The 21,911-nt window shown below is 30.3% G+C and overlaps 1 protein-coding gene and 1 pseudogene across 2 annotated transcripts in view; one reads left to right on the forward strand and one right to left on the reverse strand.

Moving 5' to 3' along the window:
* Cow (Proteoglycan Cow) overlaps window positions 1–21,911 on the forward strand; it is a 283,890-nt gene that overhangs the window by 172,943 nt on the left and 89,036 nt on the right. For both annotated transcript variants that reach the window (XM_072906664.1, XM_072906663.1), the window contains exon 4: window positions 504–632. In XM_072906664.1, coding sequence (XP_072762765.1) covers window positions 504–632 — 129 coding nt within the window. The remainder of the gene's footprint in view (window positions 1–503; window positions 633–21,911) is intronic.
* LOC140673455 (uncharacterized) lies at window positions 17,352–18,018 on the reverse strand (annotated as a pseudogene).

Below are 21,911 nucleotides of genomic sequence, written 5' to 3' on the forward strand. Positions count from 1 at the left end.
CTTTTATACATCTGTTATATACTCTATTTTAGTGTGTTTACGATTTTTGTGTTTACAATATGTATATATTTATATACAAAGTTGAAAAAGTTATAAAATTCATTATCGTTACCATTCTTTTTTGTAAAAAGTAACTCATTACTTATAAATGATTACTTATAGATATCTACATATAGTTATTATAAATTATTATTAATTGTTATTTTATAAAAGTATTTTATAAAAGTAACTCGTTATTGTTAGATACATATATTATAAAGGGGAGGGGTGTACTGAGTAATTCCCCGCAACAATTAAGTGGAAGGCGGCATTGGTTTAAAAGATATAATAAATTAAAATTTAACAATAAAAATTGCATACGCCGTAACAATCTGTTATTTTTTATTAAAAATATATTTATGACTTTCACGCATGAGCTTATATACAGTTTCAAAACGAAATTATATATATTATATTTTATACTAACTTAGCGTAATTTATAAAATAGATAAATCTATTTCTAGGGACATAGTGATTCCAAAGTCTCGTGCAATTCAACAGCGACGAATGAAGACCAAAGTTTCAGTCGATTCCGATGATGATGATGCCTTTTTTGATTCCGAAGATGATGACGATGATCAAGACGAATCAAAGTAAGTTATAACAGACTATCCGTTCCATCTATGTAAAATTAGCTTTATATTCGAACTAAAAATATAAAGTTCTTGAAGCAAATATTTTTGTTTATATAGAATTTTGTATTTTTAAAACCCTTCAAAAGAAGAATTTCATTTTCTTGAATAGTGTTCTAATTTACACAATTTACGCGACATAAGATTTTATCAATATTAGTATAAATTCGAACAATAAAAATAAAATATAATTTGTATACATATATAAATATACGCTGTAGATATATTCTTTAATAATTCTGAAAATTTGGAAAAATAACAGTGCGTGCGTATTCCTTACAAAAAAATACTCGAATTTTAAGTGTATTAATTTTATACTCAATTTTTAGTGTAAACACTCAATTTTGAAAGTTTACTCTCCAATTTGAGTATATATACTTCAACTTTTAGTGTTTACACTGAAAATTGAATGTTTATACTAAAAATTGAGTGTTTATAGTCAAGCATTTGAGTATTTATACTAAAAAATTAAGTTCTTATACTCAAAATTAAGTGTATACACTACAAAATTAAGTGTGTACAGCCAATGACTAAATGTTACACTCAAATTTGAATATAAACACAAAAGTTTGTTCGCATACTTGAGTATGACACTCAATAGATGAGTGTAAACCCTAAACTACTAAGTATTATTCTCAAGATTGAGATAAATAATTATTTTCATAAAAGCATTATTCAATTTTATTTTTCTTTAATAAACACTTCTATTTAGTGTATATATGATACATTTTAATATTTTTATTTAATAAACAACGCGTTAATTAAAACGACCTAACTAGCCAAAATCATTTAATTTATTAACACGACGTTTCGACCATATGGTTGTGGTCCTTTTCAAGTGTCACTATAAAGAAAATATATAAAGGATCAAAAAATATATGGATACAATTTATACCGAATTAAACGCAAACAATACAATGTAATGTCGTTAAAAAACTAGTCTACTCACACGTAAATTAAGAAAAAGAAGAAAGAATACAATGGAACATGTTTAAAGGTGGAACTTAACTGTGCAACAATTAAATATTTCACTAGTTAAAATCAACGGTTAATAAATTGAAATAAACACAAACAACGAGACACATCATGTCAATATGAGTTTTTAAACGAAACTGTCAATTTTTAGAAAGAAAAACAACAATTTAAACAACCTTTATAATCTTGTCATAAATATTATTTAAATTTTCAGTGTCTCTTTGTAGGTTAATCGTGGAATTAAATTTCTTGATGAAAAACATTTCAGCTATTTCTCTCTTCTTAATAAATTTTTTATTATGTAAAATAACCGGTTTGTCCCACTCAAACTCATGTCCAAATTCAATTCTGTGTTTGCTAACAACTGATTGATTGGTAGGATGTAATTTTATATTGTTAAGATGTTCTTTAATACATGTGCGTACATGTCGTTTTGTTTGGCCTATATAGAGCGCATCGCAATCTTTACACTGTAATTTATAAACAACATCGGTTCTATTGTCATTATGTAATCTATCTTTACTACGCTTAATCAATGTATTAAGTTTATTAGTTATAGTCATAACCACGTTCAAACCAGCATCACACATAAGACGACGCAAACAAAAGCTGAAATCATTGACGTAAGGAATTGAAATAAAAAGGCTGTTTTGTTGTAATTTTTTCGGGGGTCAAAATCTAAATTCTCGCGGTTTTTTAAAAAATTTTTATTTAATAATCACAACAAATAATTAATTAACAAAAATGTTGTTACAAGAGTATATTATTCATTTATGACCATTAAAGAATAACTTAAACTAATATTTTCTTTCAGAGTACAGATTAAGTTGTACAGTTCATTCATTGAACTGCGTATTCAATTTATTGTTACCTTACTCTTGAGTGTTATTCTAAACTTGAGAGTTAATATGAGTGTTATTATTCTTAACTTAAGAGTATAACACACAAATTAACTTTCAACCCAGACAGCACAAAATGTCCATTGGACGTCTAATTTTGGTTTTTATTTAATCTAAATGTCCATGGATACAATATAAATGTTTTAAGAATATACATTATTGGATGTTCAAAATACATTTATATTTGGATGTCTTAAAAATGTCCATTTAATGTATTTATAAAAAGAATTTTTAAGAATTCGTATGAAACTGTTATTAATTTTTTTTATATTTAATAAAGATACTTTAATTAAAGTGTTCGTCTAAATGGATAAATAATAGCGAATAAAAAACCAGACAACATGTATATTTAAAATATGTCCAGAAAATATCTCAAAGGCATTTACAGGATCGCGTGAAATGCAATCATAGAATTCACGTAAAACTTTTTATTTTTCACGTTTCTGCCCTAGTTGAAAAGTTACATGATCAATACCCAGTAATAAATATCTAAATTTACGAATGGTTATGCGCATAGTAAAATTAATTAATACAATTTTGGATATATATATTATAGGTATACGTGTTTCTTTGCTTGCCGCTACGCGGCGCGCTCAAACTTAACTAGATCGTATGCAAGTTTTCATAAAATGTATATAAAGTCTACAAAGAACAAATACTACTTAATATGAAATTTGAAGTATGTGTTTTGTGTAAGTTTAATTTCTGATATAATCTTAACAAGATATTCAAAACATTTATTTTCAACTGGTTGAATAAACTGGAAATAAAGTTGAGAATAACACTCAAGTTAACTCTCATGTTGGGGGTTATACTTAAGTTCAGGGTTGTACACAAGTTAAGTGAAATAACACTCAAATTAAATGTTAGTTTTAGTGTTATTTTCAGAGTGTTTTTGGGTATTTTTTTAAGTGTTTCTTTCTGTAAGGGACACTTTTGTTTAATATGACAAAGTTTCAGGAAAAATTAATTTTAAAAGTAAGATTTTGATCAGAAAACATTGTAGCTTGTATTTTTGTAACCTAAATCGAACAAATACCACAGTAAAAGTATACACAGTAGCGACAATGAACATCGGCACCTTTGATGTTGATGTTGCCTGGTCATATGACGTGTCGCCATCTTGAGAATAGTATACGCGTGCTGTTTTTCATTTGATTACAAGAATAATTTTATAATTATATTTAATAAATTGATAAAATTTATTTGTCGTCTCTTTCTCTCTCGCTTTCTCAAAAATTTATTTTTACTGAAATATATATCTTTGCTTATATCTTTCCGAATCACGTGGAAAGCTAAAAAAACTAAGCCCAGACACTCGTCCCAAAATATTTTTACAATTTTTCATTGCACAAGAGAATCCACCCTTTTTCACTTTCATATTGCACTATATTGGACAAAATTTTATGTCACTTTTACACAATAAATAAAATAATATGACAGTATTCACGTAAAACGTATTTGTCTATATTATAGGTTAGATGCATTAATAGGGCGCAGCCATCTTCCCTGTAGTACAAACTGACGCATGCGCACTAGAAATTTGTCACATCAAAATCTCTCACTGTCGCTACTGTGTATGCTTATACTGTGCAAATACTATCTGATACATAAATTATGTACTTTAGAAACAAAAAAGAGACAAAATTTTTAAAAAAATGAATTAAAAATTTTATTTTATAATATAATCTTTTGTCTTTATATATAATATAGAAGCTAAAGCAAGAGAAAATTATGTATAATGTAAAACATGCAATGTAAATTAATAATAATTAAACTATTAAATTACCTAAAGTATACATTGTGTAAATTAATAATAATTAAATAAAATTATATTAGAAAAAGAATTATCATATTGAACAATTGTCGGGTTATAATTTGACTTTTTATTTAGATTTGCACAAAACAAAAAGTCTTAAAAGAAAGGACGAGTGTAAAACTTTCCATTTCATCATCTTGAAATCGCCAAAGATGTTCTCTATGCAGCCATGGATTTGAGATTAAAGATTGAAAAAACAATTATGTAACAGAAATGTATATACATTAATTCTGTTCAGTAAAGAAAATATATTGATTTAGAAAGTTTATTAGCAGTTATACTTAATCAAAATAGAAATTGATAATACTGTTCAACATTTTTGTAACACAAGTGTAAATTTTTTATGTATTTTTATCTGCTAATTTGTTGAGAAAATTTTATCATCACACCACATCATTTTGAGAAAAATGGCAAGATGCTAAAAACGACAATTTTGAGATTTTTTATGACATTGTAGCATCAACTACAACTAAATTTTTTCTAAATTTTCTTTATGGCAATGCGAAAGTATCAACTTTTAGTTATAAAATACATTTAGTTTTGTTTTGATATGATTTTTTTTTTTTAAATATAACAATTTAAAAATAGTTTTTTCTCCGTGTAACACTGTCAAAAAAAATTTGATCTTTATTTTTAATACGGGTGTGAACAGTTTTCCGATATTTTTGCCTGCATAAATCTATTGTCTGCTATCTGCTATATGTAAATTTGCTACCATAATTTGAAAAAAAAACATTTGCTCCCGGTTTTATAATACTATGAAAATCTTCAAAATAATCATTTTTGGCCTCTTTGACACCATTTCTCTCAAAATTGTGATGTGGATCAAATTTTTTCAACGAATTCGTGTTCAGCATGCAAAAATACATCGGAAATAAGTATTCACATTTGTGTGAAAAAAGTCAAATTTTGTCGGACAGTGTAATTAATTGTGATAATAATGACGTTTTTACAAAAACGAAAGTTTTTCTTATTCTTTTGTCAAATGATGCATCAAATCACAGACTCACTTGAGAGAGTGCGAGATTTCAAATATTTTTCAAAATAAACAACAAATCATTATTCTGAACATATAAAGACTTTGGAGTTATAATAAATAAACGAGTCGATGTTTGCCACCTGCTCGAGAAAACAAAAAAAAGGGTATAGCGGGATAAGTATGGTAAAATGGCCTCCGAAGATAATCTAACGTATGGCTATCTGTCAGTAATTTATAATGAGTAAATGCGTTATGCAAAGTTTTAGCTTTTCAGATCTCCCCGTTAGGGTGTTACGAAGGTTGGAGAATTAATGTATATACATTACTGTTACATAATTGTTTTTTCAATCTTTAATCTCAAATCCATGCCTGCATAGAGAATATCTTTGACAATTTGAAAAAATAAAATATTTTATATCTTACGATTGGTTACAGATAATTAAATTAAAAAAATATGCATAAAGGGGGACAGCAAAGGAACATTATATATTTTTTTCAAATGTCTACATAGTATGCTAACGCAAAATAATAAAGATTTTTTTAAGGATTTTTTTAAGGAGAGCGATATACGTGTGATTGCGCAAATAGGAATAGAACCTTAGGTTGTTGCTCATACGTCGCTGCTGTTATATATTATTTATCTCATGGGCATTTTTTATCGCGAATTTTAAAACCGGCGGAAATATTAGTTAAAATGTTTTGTAATGACAATGTTATTCCTGTTATAAATGATGATAGTGAAGAAGATTGAAAAATAGAATTAAAACTTATTATAATTTACTTAGTATATATTTATTTGTTTATATAAATATGTAATATTCCTAAAATTAATAATGTTGTGTCCGTGCCGTGAGAATAGGGTCTTTCGGGATATTCGCTCAAAGAATTGGAACTCCGGCAGCAAATGAACGCACTCCGTACTTGTATAGTAAAAGAATATATTTCTGTCGTACAGTTACACTTATCTTACACTACTATTAACTCACGTATTCGGTCGTCGTGAAGACGAACCGTGTCGATGGGTTAGGTTAGGTTAGGTCGATGGGTAGATAACTTAGTTACGCGCGGCTCTCGTACTAGCGACTTTCTTACGAGCGATCATGATGGGTCTCGCGATCGGTTTATATATCGCTTTAATTTTGAGGGCGGAAGGATGAAGTTTTCCGGGTCGGAGTGCGGGACGTGCTCCGTGCTCGGGTGTCGTAATGCTTATTCAGCTTGACCGTGACTTGCTTTCTTGTTGGTCACGTCTTATTTTTCTTTCTTAATCTTTCTATTTAATTCTTATTTAATTTTCTTATTTAATTCTTTTTAATGCTTTGCTTTGCTTGCTTAATTTCAGTTTTTTATTTCTTTATTTTATATATTTACTTTTCTCTTTCCAGGTAAGTGTATCGGGTTACGACAATAATAAATATAATATTAATAAATAGTTTTCGTTTAAGTAAAATGTTATAATATTTTATGTAAAAATAACAACTAATTAATTAATTATTTTGATTTAAATATAACAAAATGTGAATTAAATTGTCATTTTTATTTTTTTTAACTTGTTCCACCAAATCGAATCAATTGGCTAATTTTTCATATATATAGAATAAAACAAGGTTTCTTCTCAATTTTTTTCAAAATAGTCACTCGAAAGGTTCATTTTAAAAAAAATCCTTAAAAAAATCTTTATTTTTTTTGTGCGTTAGCATACTATGTAGACATTGAAAAAAATATATAATGTTCCTTTGATGTCCCCCTTTATGCATATTTTTTTTTATTTAATTATCTCTAATCAATCGTAAGATATAAAATATTTTATTTTTTCAAATTCACCTCCGTAACACCCTAACGGAGAGATCTGAAAAGCTAAAACTTAGCATAACGCATTTACTCATTATAAGTTACTCACAGATAGCCATTACGTTAGATTATCTTCGGGGGCAATTTTACCATACTTATCCCGCTATACCCTTTGTTTATTAATTTTCATGTTACGTTCAGACTTAAGAAGGATAAGTCAATGAAAAGATGCGACTTACCATTCTCGGAACGCACTTGTCGTCTCAAGCGCTTTTGAGCTGAACGAACAATGCAGGACTTTAGACTTGTCAAAAGACCTCGAAAGTCCTTTTAACTATGTCAGTAGGTTCGTATGGTGGTTCCTTTTTAGTAAAGAAATTCCTGTTATACAGGACGGGACCTAGTGCGATCTAAGAATTGGGAATACGATATGAGAGAGATTTAATAATTAATTAAATAAATCATAGATAATTTAAAATAATTGATACATTTATTTTGAAATAAAAGAAAAACAAGTTTGAAGAAATATAATTACATGCATGTTTATATAAAATATGTATATATAATTTATAAAATATAATAGAAAATGGTAATACTTAGGAGTGTGCATGAGTGTGCGTGCGTGCGTGCGCTTATATTTGTGCTCGCGAGAGTTACAATTATTCGGAAGGTTAGAAATCAGGAAGAGGAAATTAGGATATTTGTTTTTGATTAGAAACATACAAAATATACATATATGTATATATCAAATAATAAAGAAATTGTATACAGATTTTTATAACTTCACAAAAAATTTTATTTTGATAACAATACTTCTCTAAGCAGTTATCGTGTTTGCTTTTTGATTTTTACTTTTTTACATTTCAAATAAGAATTAACGATACATGTAAGAGACATAGATGTAAAATTTTTTAGACAAATAGAAGTTGCGTGGTGTTGATCTCAGATTTTAGTCAAGCTTTTAGAGTTTGTAGGACGCGAGACCTTCCTGAGTATATATATTTAAAATATTAAATATAGATGACCAACTATTCAATAATAATTAATAATATTATTTATTTAATGAGACAGCGAGAAAGAAAATATAAAAAATTAAGGGTTGACAGAAGAAACTATGGTGACCTTTTTCAGTGCAGCGAATTACAAAACATGGGTTTCGTATTACCAAAATAATAGAAAATCACGATAAAATTATGATATTCATAATTAACTACATCATCTGCAGGATGTTAAAGAACAATTTTTTTAGAAAAAAAATTAAAATAAAATTCAATAAACGGTTAGTCAAATGTAGAGTTAGCTACTAGCCTTTTTTTATTATAAATTTTTAAGAATCTAATTGCAAAATTTGATTCTTTAGGACCTTTCCAATTTTTGTAAAGAATATCTAAAAAAATTACATATAAAAAATATGGCTGTCACTATCGATACTTAAAGTGCAACTTACAAATCATATTGATAGCACCAAGAAACCAAAGAGAGACAATGAGAGACAATAACGCTGTCTTTGTCTCTCTTACAGTGTAATAGTGTTAGTGTATATAGAGCTATATCAATACAGGGTGCTATAAAAGTACCGGAACAGCAGAATAACTCAAAAAATATAGGTCCTAGGAAAAATGCTAAGTACTGGGTTTTTATGATTTTTTCCTGGCTATCTGACGGTGACCTTGGATTTGACCTTGACAATGACCTTGAAGGTCATTTCAAGGTCAGGTCTATTTTTTTAAATGGGACCCCATACTTTTGACCCCAGAAATGAAAAGAGCGGAAAATTTTACGTTCGGATATGACCTTGAACACTGCCAAATTTGATCTCTGAAGGTCACATAAAGGTCAAACGCTTGTTTTAGGCTGAAAACGCAAATATTTTCGAAAATGTACCTGCTAGGGAGCAATGTTACGCATAAGAATTGTAGAGGTCAATGAGGGACATTCAGCCGTGACCTTGCCCTTATTCTCAAGGTCATGAGTTAAGATTATTATTAAGGTCAAACCGGACTTTTTTAGCACTGAAAATCCATACTTTTGACCTAAAAATGTCAAGAGTGAAAAATTTAACGTTCGGATATGACGTTTTTAGCCTTGATCTTGTTCTCAAGGTTATGCGTTTTACGTTATTTCACTGATCGTGAAGTCTACTGAAAGTAAAGCGTCTCGGAACCTGACCACTGAAGGCAAGGTGTCTCAAATCTGACCATTGAAGGCAAGGTTCAGTTAGTCCCGGCCACCGAAGGCAAGGCATCTTATAACTTGGCCTGAGATTACAAGAGATGTTCAAAATGTTGCCCATTGACCGTTTGACAGTGTGCTAAGCGGACGTAAAAATTGTCAATCGCACTCCTTATTTCTGGAGGTATTGCAGCACATACGTCTATGATCCGTTGTTGAAGCTCATCCAAGTTACGAGGTTTAGTGAAATAAACTTTATTTTTTATGTAGCCCCAAAGAAAGAAATCAAGTGGTGCAATGTCGGGCGATCTCGGTGGCCATTCGATTGTTCCTCTTCTACCTATCCATCGATTAGGGAAAGTATCGTTTAAATAGTTCCGAACAATGCGTCCATAATGTGGCGGTGCCCCATCTTGCTGGAACCAAACATTATCAAAATTATCACCAACAATCTCCCGTGTTGATGGAACAATTTGGTCTGTTAGAATCTGCAGATAGGTTTCTGAGTTCAAATTCTCATTTATAAAAAAAGGCCCAACCACTTGATTATCATAAAGACCTGCTCAAACATTTAATTTTTGAGATTGCTGCGTATGTGCTTCAAGCATCCAATGAGGATTTTCGTTGCTCCAATATCTAAAATTATGACGGTTTACTTTACCAGTAATTTCAAAAGACGCTTCGTCTGAAAAAACGATATTATGCAAAAAGTACGGTTGCTGATCAATTCTTTGCATCATAAGTTCTGAAAATTGCACCCTGCGGTCAAAATCATCCTCATTCAACTCTTGGTGGAGATGAATTTTGTAGGGGTGGAACTTAATGGTCTTTAGATTTTTGGAAATTGAAAATACTCATTTGAAGCTGTTGAGATGCTTTTCTAATTGACAATCTGGGATTTTCAACAAATGATTGGGCTACTTCAAATTGTTGCTCTTCTGTCGGTTGGGACCTTGGCCTCTCAGATTTTTGGCGGTTTTTATTAGTCCCAGTTTCTACAAATCGTCTGATGGTGCGAGATACAGTCGATATTGAAATACCTTCGCCTTCATTACGAAAGGTTTCATTGAACAGCAATCTTACTTCACTGTATGACCTTTGTGTACACCCCATCCTCTCATCATCAATAGCGAAACTCTCTCATGCTCTGTAAGATAAGCCATTTGGAATTGAAAACAAAAAATTTGCAAAAACTTGGTATAAAAAATTCGGTTTCTTTATCTTTAAATAAAAATAATAAGTAATGTACCATTAATCGTTAATAATAAATGTGATAATAATTCAAAACGGACTAGAATGTGAAATCAAAACTTGTTAAATCGGTGAAAACTCAAACAATTTATTATCTGTTTGACACTGATAGAATCGAGACAAATAAAAACCTTGAAGCATACACTTTATCGATGGCGAATAAATTTTTCGGATACCAATCCTGGAATTTTTGAGCTCGCTAAAACCGAATCCGACGTCGGATTTTACAAATTCAAGATGACCGATCCAAGGCGCCCGATACCAAACATTGCAGTGTGACCTCGTACGTAACGTATAACGAACGTAAAATCTCACTCTTTACTCATTATCGGGGTCAAAAGTGTATCCAGCCTTAAAAAATGATTTGACCTTGATATGACTAACACATAACCTCAAGAACAAGATCAAGGCTAAAAACGTCATATCCGAACGTTAAATTTTTCACTCTTGATACTTTTAGGTCAAAAGTATGGATTTTCAGTCCTAAAAAAGTCCGGTTTGACCTTAATAATAATCTTAATTCATGACCTTGAGAATAAGGGCAAGGTCACGGCTGAATGTCCCTCGTTGACCTTTACAATTCTTATGGGTAACATTGCTCCCTAGCAGGTGCATTTTCGAAGATATTCGCGTTTTCAGCCTAAAACAAGCGTTTGACCTTTATGTGACCTTCAGAGGTCAAATTTGGCAGTGTTCAAGGTAATATCCGAACGTAAAATTTTCTGCTCTTTTCATTTCTGGGGTCAAAAGTATGGGGTCCCATTTAAAAAAATAGACCTGACCTTGAAATGACCTTCAAGGTCATTGTCAAGGTTAAATCCAAGGTCACCGTCAGATAGCCAGGAAAAAATCATAAAAACCCAGTACTTAGCATTTTTCCTAAGACTTATATTTTTTGAGTTATTTTGCTGTTCCGGTACTTTTATAACACCCTGTATATCCAATAAGAGGTCATTTTTCAATATTGACAGTGACGGTAGAATTTGCTCGTCACTTCTATCGATCCTTAATAATAAATTTTTAGGCAATATTTATTTTTCATATAATTAGATTTTATTTCATAACACTTTTACTTACAAATTTAGGATGAAAATTATAATACACAGAAAATAAAGTCTTTTCCGGCAAATCAGAACTTAAAGACAACTTACCGCATTCACATTTTGCTTTCAACAATATTTCTGTAGAAACACAAAACTTGATTTACATTTAGGAAAACTGTGCATTCATTAATAAAACCTAATGCAAATCACACATGCGTATTGAAACATGAGTTGAAAAATCGATGATTTCAATTGATGGCGAAACAGAAAATGTATTCGAAAATATCTCTATTTTCCGTGTTTTTACGATAATTTTTATCTTAAAATTTGTAAAGGTATCATGAAATAAAATGTATATAATTATATGAAAAAGAAATTTTGTCTATTTATAATTTATTAATTTTTTATACCTTTTTCTCGCTCTTATTAAATAAATAATATTAATTATTATTAATTAGGTAGCCATTTACATCTAACATTTTACACATGTATTCAGAAAATCCCTTTCTACAAAACTGTAAGTTTGATTAAATTTGAGACCAGCATCTCGCGAGCTCTTTTTGTGAGAAATAAATACTTTGAAAGAAAATATCGAAAGAAGAGAGAGAAAGAGATTGCAAAGTACCGAGTGTTAGTAAAAGGTTTCTTCTTACTTAAAGTTACATGAACGAGCAGAGAAAAAAATATTTTGATTTTGTTTTACGCTTGTATTTTTCTGAAATTTGTCGTACATTATCAAAATTATGTCCGATATGATGAAATATTATACAATTATATAATTTCGCAAAATATATTTATCTATTATACGTCTCTTTAGAGGGGGTAAAGAGGGGTTTATAAAATTCTCGAAAATAAGAATTTAAATATAATTAGGTCTTGGTAAATACACTAAGATACAAGAAAGATATGTCCTGGAAACTTATTAGTTTCGCAGAAAAATTATTTTCTGCGAAATCAACGCACTACCATCCGCGTTCGGCTCTTAGTCGCTTAGATTTTAAAGTTTTGTGTTTGTAAATATTAAAGAGTCTTACTTCTTAAGTACTTTACTATATCTATCTATGATTTATGCTCGATATTTCTTCGCTTGACTATCATATAAATAATTTTTCTTTTACTTTTACGGTAATTATACATAATAAGGGTGATCTCATAGATTTCAATGACCATAACATATGTTGTTAAAGTCATAACCCTGAGTAACATTTAAGAATTTTATAAATTATTTTTGTATTATATATTTACTTCTCAAATGTACAAGGTGTCAGAAATGATGATCTCATACTTGAAGAAGTTTAGATTATCCTAAAATTAATATTTCTTATTATACAATTTAAAATTATACCCGAAATTGTGTCCGAAAATTAATTGTATTTGTGAAAATTATTATGTTTATAACTTTTTAATAATAGCGCAACGGTTAAAATAACCTTTTAGGTTACTCAGGATCATGACTTTGATAATATATGTCAAGATTATTCAAATCTTTAAATTGTCCTTATTATGCATATTTATCGATAATATTTTATACATATTTTTAAAGTTTTTTTTCTTATATTATCACTACATGAAAAATATGATATATATTAATATTGTACATAGTCTAACCCAGGCTTCCTAAGCTGGCCAGAAGTGGACACTTGGTATACGAACGGCTCTGCAATGGACGCTTCGAAGTAGGCATCTACGGCACTAACAATAAGAGAGATTATAAGAAGAGTATTCTTATGGGCGCCTTAGCCACGGTCAAGTTGAGGTTCTGGCTATCTCTGAGTGCGTTAAATTCCAAATCTCATCAGAGATTAAAAACAAGAAACCATCTATTCAGAGAGTAGATCAGCGTTAGGTGCCCTTGCGAAGTCTACCACAGAATCCGCAGTGGTTTCGTACTGCATGTTGGCCCTAACAAGCTAGGGGAAACAAATAAAGTTACCCTAGTCTGAATATCTGATCACCAAAGTTTACACTGTAATGAGGTGACAGTCTAGCCAAGATGGGCACCCTAGAGAACCTATCAGACCAGATTATCGGAGTCCCTTATGCTACCGGAAGAAAAATCATTGCGAATCAGCTGGCGCGGGGCCACATACGCTCATGGAACAAAGCAAGTGGCTGCCGCCAAGCCAAAATCGCGATGAATCAACCCTCGACAAGTAGGACCAAAGAACTCTTGTCTATGAATAGAGGAAGACTTAAAACTAGTATCGGCCTCCTTACCGGACATGTGGCGCTAAGAATCCATTTTTTCAACCTTGGCTTAGCTAAGCAAAAATGCTGCCGCCTATACGGAGAAGATAAGGAGGAGGGCACTCAAATTTTATGTAACTGTCCCGCCTTAGTACTAAAAAGGTACAGGGTAGAATGTTCTTAAATCCTCAAGACTTGGACAAAATAAAGGTCTGCAATCTACACAGCCTGGCAGTTAATACTGGGCTGGGATTGTAGTCATCCTTAATAAATAACGAGTTTACTGAAGAACTTTCAGATCTAGGTGACAGTAAGGGTTCTATAAACCCCTCCCGCTCTACTATTACTACTATTACTAATATTGTACATAGGCGGTCCAATAATAAAAGTACAGGCATTGTTTATACATATATGATCTATACTGACAACCTCGAAGTCACGGGTATGTGTTGTTACATGGAAAACAGGAGCAGTAGCTATGCAAGCTTTGTTTTTCTCTTACATTTACTGGACGGAGTTCAGCAAGCAAATAAAATGGTCAGTGTGATTAAACATTATTTCAAGTTGCGCACACAAATGGCATGAATCATAGTATAAAATTCATAACAATTAGGTCAGTAAATGGCTAGAATGTTTTCAGCTGAAAAGAATGTGCTTGTGTCACATATTAAAAAATGGCTTACAGCATATCTTTAAAAAATGTGACGTTCAACTATTTTTGAATTTATTGTACGCTTTTTTCGATTTAAAGTATTCTGGTTATGTTATAAACATTCACTGATTTAATGATGAATTTTATACTATAATTCACATCTTTTGCAAAAATATATATGCATCTCACACCTGGAATAATTTTTAGTCACATCGGTCATTTTATTCGTTGCCAAACCTTATTCAATAAATGGAAAAGAACAAAGTTTGTTACGGTTACTACTCTTTCTTATACAAGGTATCCGGTAATAATCGCCTCATCGCTCATATACAGGTAGAGCAAGTCAAACTGAATAGAAAAGTCCTCTACCATTTTTCGATTTTCGAAATAATTATCGAGAAAATAATTAAAAAAGGTCAGCGAATCCGTGTGAACAAAGCGCGCGCAGCGAGAAGGCCGTCCCATCGCTACGCGGTCGCTAGGCACGCTTACTCATACACATCCATTTCCAGTCGTAGACCACTCCTATCATTCAATGAGCGCCTAGTAATCGCATAGCAGTAGGATGGGTCTTCTCGCTGCACGCTTGTACTTGCCCGAATTTGTCAATCTTTGTTAATTAATTTCTCAATAATTATTTTGAAAATCGAAAAATAGTAGAGGACTTTTCTACTCAGTTTGACCTGCTCTACCTGTATATGAGCGGTGAGGCGATTATTACCGGACACCCTGTATAACAATATATATCCGTAACTTCAAGGTTGCTCATATAGATCACTTATAATTGGCTAGCTTTATTATTAACGCTTATTGTACAATATTGCATTATATTTTTCATATAATAATAATAACAAAAAACAAAAAAAAACTCCAAAAATACGTTGTATATATAATGTAAATGTAAAAAAGAAGATTACTTATACGCTTATAGACTTAATCGAAGAAATATCGAGTATAAATCATAGATAGATAAAGACAATTTTGTATAATATTTTATTCTACATCACGAGGACTCGTACAATTATAGACCTTGTTACACTGAAAGCATCAGATATGAGATGACTCGTTTTGTGTGAAAAATTACAAATCTACTTAAAATCATATAATTACACAGGTCTACAAGGTTCAGCTGTTTAAAAATGTGAGTGATTTCTTACGTTTGGTGCGCTGAATCCAAATCTGGCGAATTTGCCTGTCACGTCAGGTTATCGAAATATTTGAGGTTAGAATGCCCAAAAATGCCCATTTTTACCTATTTTAGGGCTTTATTGTGTGGGATCCAAATTAATTTCAATTTTTTCATTTTGTATAGCACTAGCTTTTAGCTTTAAGATGAATTTTCGTTTTTTGCTGTACGATTTTTGTATGCAAGATACATGCGTGCAATGTATGTGCGCTGTAATATGCTGTACGCAAAGTATTAATATAATTTCTAATTTATTTTATACATATATTGCAATACAATTATACGGTGTCTAATGCGTATGTGCGTAATAATATATATAATTAATATTGTATGTAATATGTCATGTGCGCTAATATGCGTTCATATTTTAAATTATTATATGTGTGATAATACTTGTAGACAATCGCTCTGTAGGTAATCGGTATTACAGATTAACAGACTCAAAATAAAATCAAATAGAACAATAATGTATTAAATTTTAAATTTAAAGACTCCTGCGAAAGCATGCACAAGATATTGTATAGTGCATTTATATAATATACAATATCTATTGCAGTTGCTTATTTAAAAATATATACAAGATGTTGAAAAAGAGGTCAAATATTTTAAACGAATTTATGCCTAAAAATAAGTCGTAATAAAATCTTGACAAATATGGGTCCACGAATAAGCCGTTGAAAATGTTCTTGATTAGTTACTTCAAGTTTATTTATATCAAATTAAAATTAGTTTTTATTATTATTTATGCAAAAAAAATAACAGCTGATATTTGTTTTTGCCTTACCTTATTAGAAAAAATGCTGAAAATAACACCCATGCCTATGAAAATCCAGATGTATTTGAAAGAGTACAAGATTCCTCCTTACAGAGATACAGGGTCTATATGGACATGAAAGGGAGATATTTTGAGCACTTTCTCTAATAAGATGAAGGAAAACATCTGTTATGTATTACTTTTTTGTATAAATTATAATTAAAATTTACTTCAAGTTAATAAATTTAAAATAAATAAATACAAAAATAAAAATAAACTTAAAGTAACTAATCAAAAAGATAAAAATATTTCAAAAACGACACACATTTGCGGACTCAAGTTTATTAAGATTTATCGATTTATTTTGAAATACACTAAATCCCTTTAAAATTTCTTTTTTTTCAATACTCTACATTTGATATAAACAACATTATAAAAAATATTTTGTTTTTCAGAAATGGCTTTTATCGTAATAAATAAACTCCGCTGTCACACTTTCTAATATGTTCTCTCTCACAAAGGGTCACTACGCGCTGCTCTTCACCAAATTAGATAAAGCTTGCAGCAATAATAGAAAATACTATCCAATGAATATATGTAAGGCCATTTTTCCCAATGAGCCTTAGAAGATGAATTATAAGCAGTTAAAGATAGGTACTTTTCGTTATGTAACGTTCTAACCGTCGGCAACGCAAAGTCAATGTGGCTCAGGGAGTAAAGCGCTGAGTTACTGTTCCGTAGAATCACGGTTCGCGTATCGGCTGGTGTCGGAGCTTTTTTTTATTTATGCTTTTTTTATATTTTTTTAATTATATAATATTTTTTTTATTAATGAGAAAGTAAAAGACTAAATAAGCAAAAAAATAAAAACTGATGAAAAAACATAAGAATTAATAAATGAATGAATTAAATGGATAAATTGAAAAACCAAAAAATGAAAAATATAAAAAAATACATGTCTTTTAAAAGTAATTACACTTTACAATTTTTGGGATGATAATCGTTATAAAAGCATTTAAAACAAAACTTTTGTACATTGTGCACAAGAAATAAAAGGAATATTATTACATATACATTTTTTTTATCCAAATTGCAGGAAAACATACTTGATTTACGTTTAAAAATACTTTCTTTTCTTTAATTAAATTTCTGCAAACCATGCATAATTAATCATATTTTGGAAAATAGGAGCGCTAAGCTGAAAATGTATTAGAGAGTGAATTTTTAATGCATCTTCTTTGGTGTTAATTTCCTTGCCTTCCTGCAATAATTCGGTACTGATTTGTATTTTTTTAACAAGATTTTTTACTTGCCTGAAGAAATATACATCGCACGGTTGACAAAATGGTGTACAATGCGGAGATATTATTTCAACAAAACTCGTGCGATTTCCCGTGTCTTCTGTAAAAAAATTGTTTATTTGAGAGGGATTCGTCTGTCCTCCCCAAGAATCTAAAATTATTAGAAATTTATTATTTCCGTCGTATTTTTTCGAAATATTCTCTACGTAAGAGATAACATGGCTTTTCGTCATTTTTCCCGATTTTGAGGCTGTAACAAAAATATTACCATACTCTTTTTCTAATTTTTGAACTCTTTCTGATACAATAGGTCCAAAAAAGCTCTTTGTTTCTTGCATGCAAAGAAATACTTTTGGGAGAAATTTTCCTGAAGCGGTAATAGAATATTGGGCAGTGTATGAATGGGTGACTTTATTGAAGTCACCTAAAAAAATTTCGATTGTCTTCTCTCCACAAATTGAAAGAGTTCATTGTATATCCGCTCTGTATTGACATCCGGTTTGATCTGTGTTAATCACGAAATTTTTATCAAAATTTTTAATTAGTTCTGAAGTATAATTTTGAAATTTATTAGCTTCTTTCAAAATATTTTCCATCGAAAGACAATGTTTAGATTTAACAAATCGTGTAACTTTTCGTTGCCGTATTCTATGTTTGGTTTTAAATTTGTTTACCCATCCTATAGAGGCTGAAAATTTAAAAGATGGGCAATTTTTAAATTGGGATGCTGCAGATAAAGCCCAATTTTGCAAATCATGTGTTGTGACAGGTTTCTTTTTAGATCTGGCTTCGATAAATTTATCATATGTCCATTTATTAATAGTATTAATTTTTTCTAAAATAGTTCCTCCATTCTTAATATCTGCTTTCCACTTTTTAAGATCACTTTTGTTGTGAAGTCTTGTACTTCCTCTTCGTTGGAGTGTCGATAAACTCCATCGCGGATTTTTTTTGCCATCTGCACCATTTTAATTTTTATATCCAAAGGAATTGTTGATGCATTTGTTTTTTGTTCCGGTTCATAATCATTGTCGTCCAAATCATCGCTATCAATATCAGATGAAATACTCATTTGCCGACTTTCGTCCAAAGCTTCTTTCTCTGCTTCTTCCGCTATAATTTCATCCGGGAAGAAACATTCCACTCTTTCTTCGTATATATGATTTTCTAAAAGTTCCTCAAGAACTTCCGCCATTTTTTTATCAAGAAATTTTGCTTTTTGTGAAATAACTGCATCATTTCGACTGACAGATGAAATGTCTTTCTCTCTTAAAATATTTTCACAGATTTTGAAACTATCCGCAATTATCTATTTGGAACATGGAAATGTAGGTTTTACTAGATCCATAATTTATTCACAATTTTGTGCGGATAGGGAGAAAGAAAGAAAAAGAAAGAGAGAAAAAGGGGAAAATAAAAAATATAGAAAGAAATCAATTAAATAAGAAAAAATGGGATATTATATATAGTAGGAAAAATTAGACAAGAACATTAACTAGATTATGAACATAAATGAAATACAGAAAATAAAATACGGAACAAAATCAAAATATGTTTATTGTTAAAATGAATATATGTCGGTGCCGATAGAAAGCTACAACGTAAGTACCACACCAATTTACTGACAAAAGGCAATCGAGTCATTCGAGACGCTTGGAAACTAGCCGCGCCAAGACAACGCACTAGCACTCGTACGACATGCGACGAAATCTACGAAGACGTATTGTAGCTTATCTCGAGAGCTTTCCAAAACACTATGATAAAATGTTTTTCATTAAACACTTTTCGAATTATAAGGCTTTAAAGTTGCAATATTTTGACATAAAATACAAGATATCTCGTAAAATATTCAGTTATCTTTAAAAAAAATCTGAATTTGCAACTAGCAGTTACTAATTTTTACTTTAACATAATTATGTGTTTTAATTACGCCAATTGATTTGTCTCATTATTCTGTGCATAAAAAAATTAGGGTAAGATAATCGAGAAATGAATATTTTACGAGATATCTTATATTTTATGTCAAAATATTGCAACTTTGAAGCCTTATAACTCGAAAAGTGGTTAATGAAAAAACATTTTGTCATAGTGTTTTGGAAAGCTCTCGAGATAAGCTACAAAAATATGCAAAAATATATAGGGTGTTTCATTTAAGAAATTCAAAATGACCTTCACGTGATCTTCATGTGACTCTTTAAGGTCAAACTAATGGCACCATCTCATGCCCCCTCCCTAGAAACCATACAACTTTTGTCTGAAACATTTTTTTCAGAGACGTTTCGTTTTCGAGATATTTGACTGGTCCCATACTTTTCATACACCCTGTATCTTCGCTCTAATTATAGTTTACTTAACGTAAAAATACTACATGTTAATCACGCGGTTTCAAAGAAAACTTTAGACTCAAAATGTATTTCTTATTTCTATTTTCTTAATTTAATTGTAGAAAGACACTTCTCATGAATTCTTGCAGTAATTAGAACTCAATTTTGTGTTATGAATAATATGAGAAATTTTGAAAATACTATACATAAGAAGTGGTCATTGACCTACAATCTATAACTTTTTAATAAATTTTTCTGCAACGTAAAACTTTCCAGTTATATTAGTCTAAATGTTGTTTAATCTGATCCTATATCTTCTATTTTCGGGGACATGAAAAGAATAAAATGAGAGGTCATATCAATGGATAATGTTTTCTGAAAAATAAATAAATATACGAAAAGTCTCTCTTATTGTAACAAATAATAAAAATAAAATTCTACAATAAATATAAGATAATTTAAAAAAAATTATAATTATCTTAAAGTATATAATGATATGAATTCATAGAAATAATTCTTACAAAATTGATTAAATCATGAGTTATTATTTTCATTTTACTTTTAACAATAAAGGTGCTTTTAAAAAAGGCAAAGAAAAAAAAAGAGAAAGAAAAGAGCTTGGAGGAATAAAGAAGAGAGGGGGGAGAAGGAGGAGAAGAGAAGAGAGGGAGGAAGGGAGGGAGGGAAGGAGGAGAGAGAGAAGGGATGGAGGAAGGGAGGGGAGGGGAGGGGGAGGGAAGATGAGGGAGGGAGGGAGGGAGAAAGGGGAGGGAGAGAGAGAGCGTGAATTTGAATAAATTCTTTACCGAGTTTTAAATCAACATTTTCGGACTTTTAAATAAGCTATTATTTATTTCAATTTTAATTTCCATGTATATGTTAAACTTCTTCATAATTAAAAATATATTCCAAAGAAAGTAAATTTGAATAATTTAATTATGTTTTATTGTAAATATTGGATTTATCTAATTTATCTTTCGTAAAATCCTCTTATTTTCATCATTTCTAATATAAAAGTAATTGGCATTTCAATATTTTAGAAGATAAAAAATTCAAATTACCTAAAAAAATTATCAAGATTGAGGATTTCCAATACAATTAACGTTGTTGATTTGATCTGCCTCAAATTACACCAAGATAAATCTTCTAGCAAAAATTGCGAAACTTTATGGTTGTAATTTAACAAAGTGCTTATAGAGCCGATCTTTTGTTTTACGAATCATTGCTTATTACCATTTGTTCATTTTTGCTGTTATTAGTGAGATGAGAAAGCGAACTTTTTGAGCTAATCACACGAATTTGTGAATAAATAATTATGTGTGCCGATTTTACATACTCTTTTGCATAAATGAGAAAAATTTGCAATAAAATAAGCTAATTTTGTACGTCATTGAATCGCAAAGAATTACTGCCTGACTTTAATAACAATAGGTCATTATTTGACAGCTTTTACATTTTCCCAAAAACTCTTCCGGAAAGTGAACAAGCCATTGATCGTAACAAGCTGTCTTACATCAGTTTTTAAAATATAAATTGTTATTGATAATTGTTACACTAATAAATTATGTTATGAGGTATGTTCGAAAAGTAAAGATACAAAGCTCGATTTTTAAAAAAATATTTATTTGCAAATCTTAATAATTATTTACATGTTGCAATAATAATAAGATCGTTGCCAGAGTGATTTTTTTAAAAAGGTGTGAATCTTTTGAAAAACAGCGATGGATATCAGAGATTCAGAGATCAATTTTCAAGTAGAATAGTTGTGCCTTTGACAGTTCCGCGAATGTCTATTGTGTATTGTGTATTATGTTCTGTGTGTTCCTTATTAAAATTATTGTTTTTTTTTACCTGCAAACGTAATATTTTGAGAGCTCGTTCGGGATTGAGCACGCAACAAGCCACAG

Source organism: Anoplolepis gracilipes, chromosome 14 (assembly GCF_047496725.1).
Source record: "Anoplolepis gracilipes chromosome 14, ASM4749672v1, whole genome shotgun sequence".
Classification (NCBI taxonomy): domain Eukaryota; kingdom Metazoa; phylum Arthropoda; class Insecta; order Hymenoptera; family Formicidae; genus Anoplolepis; species Anoplolepis gracilipes.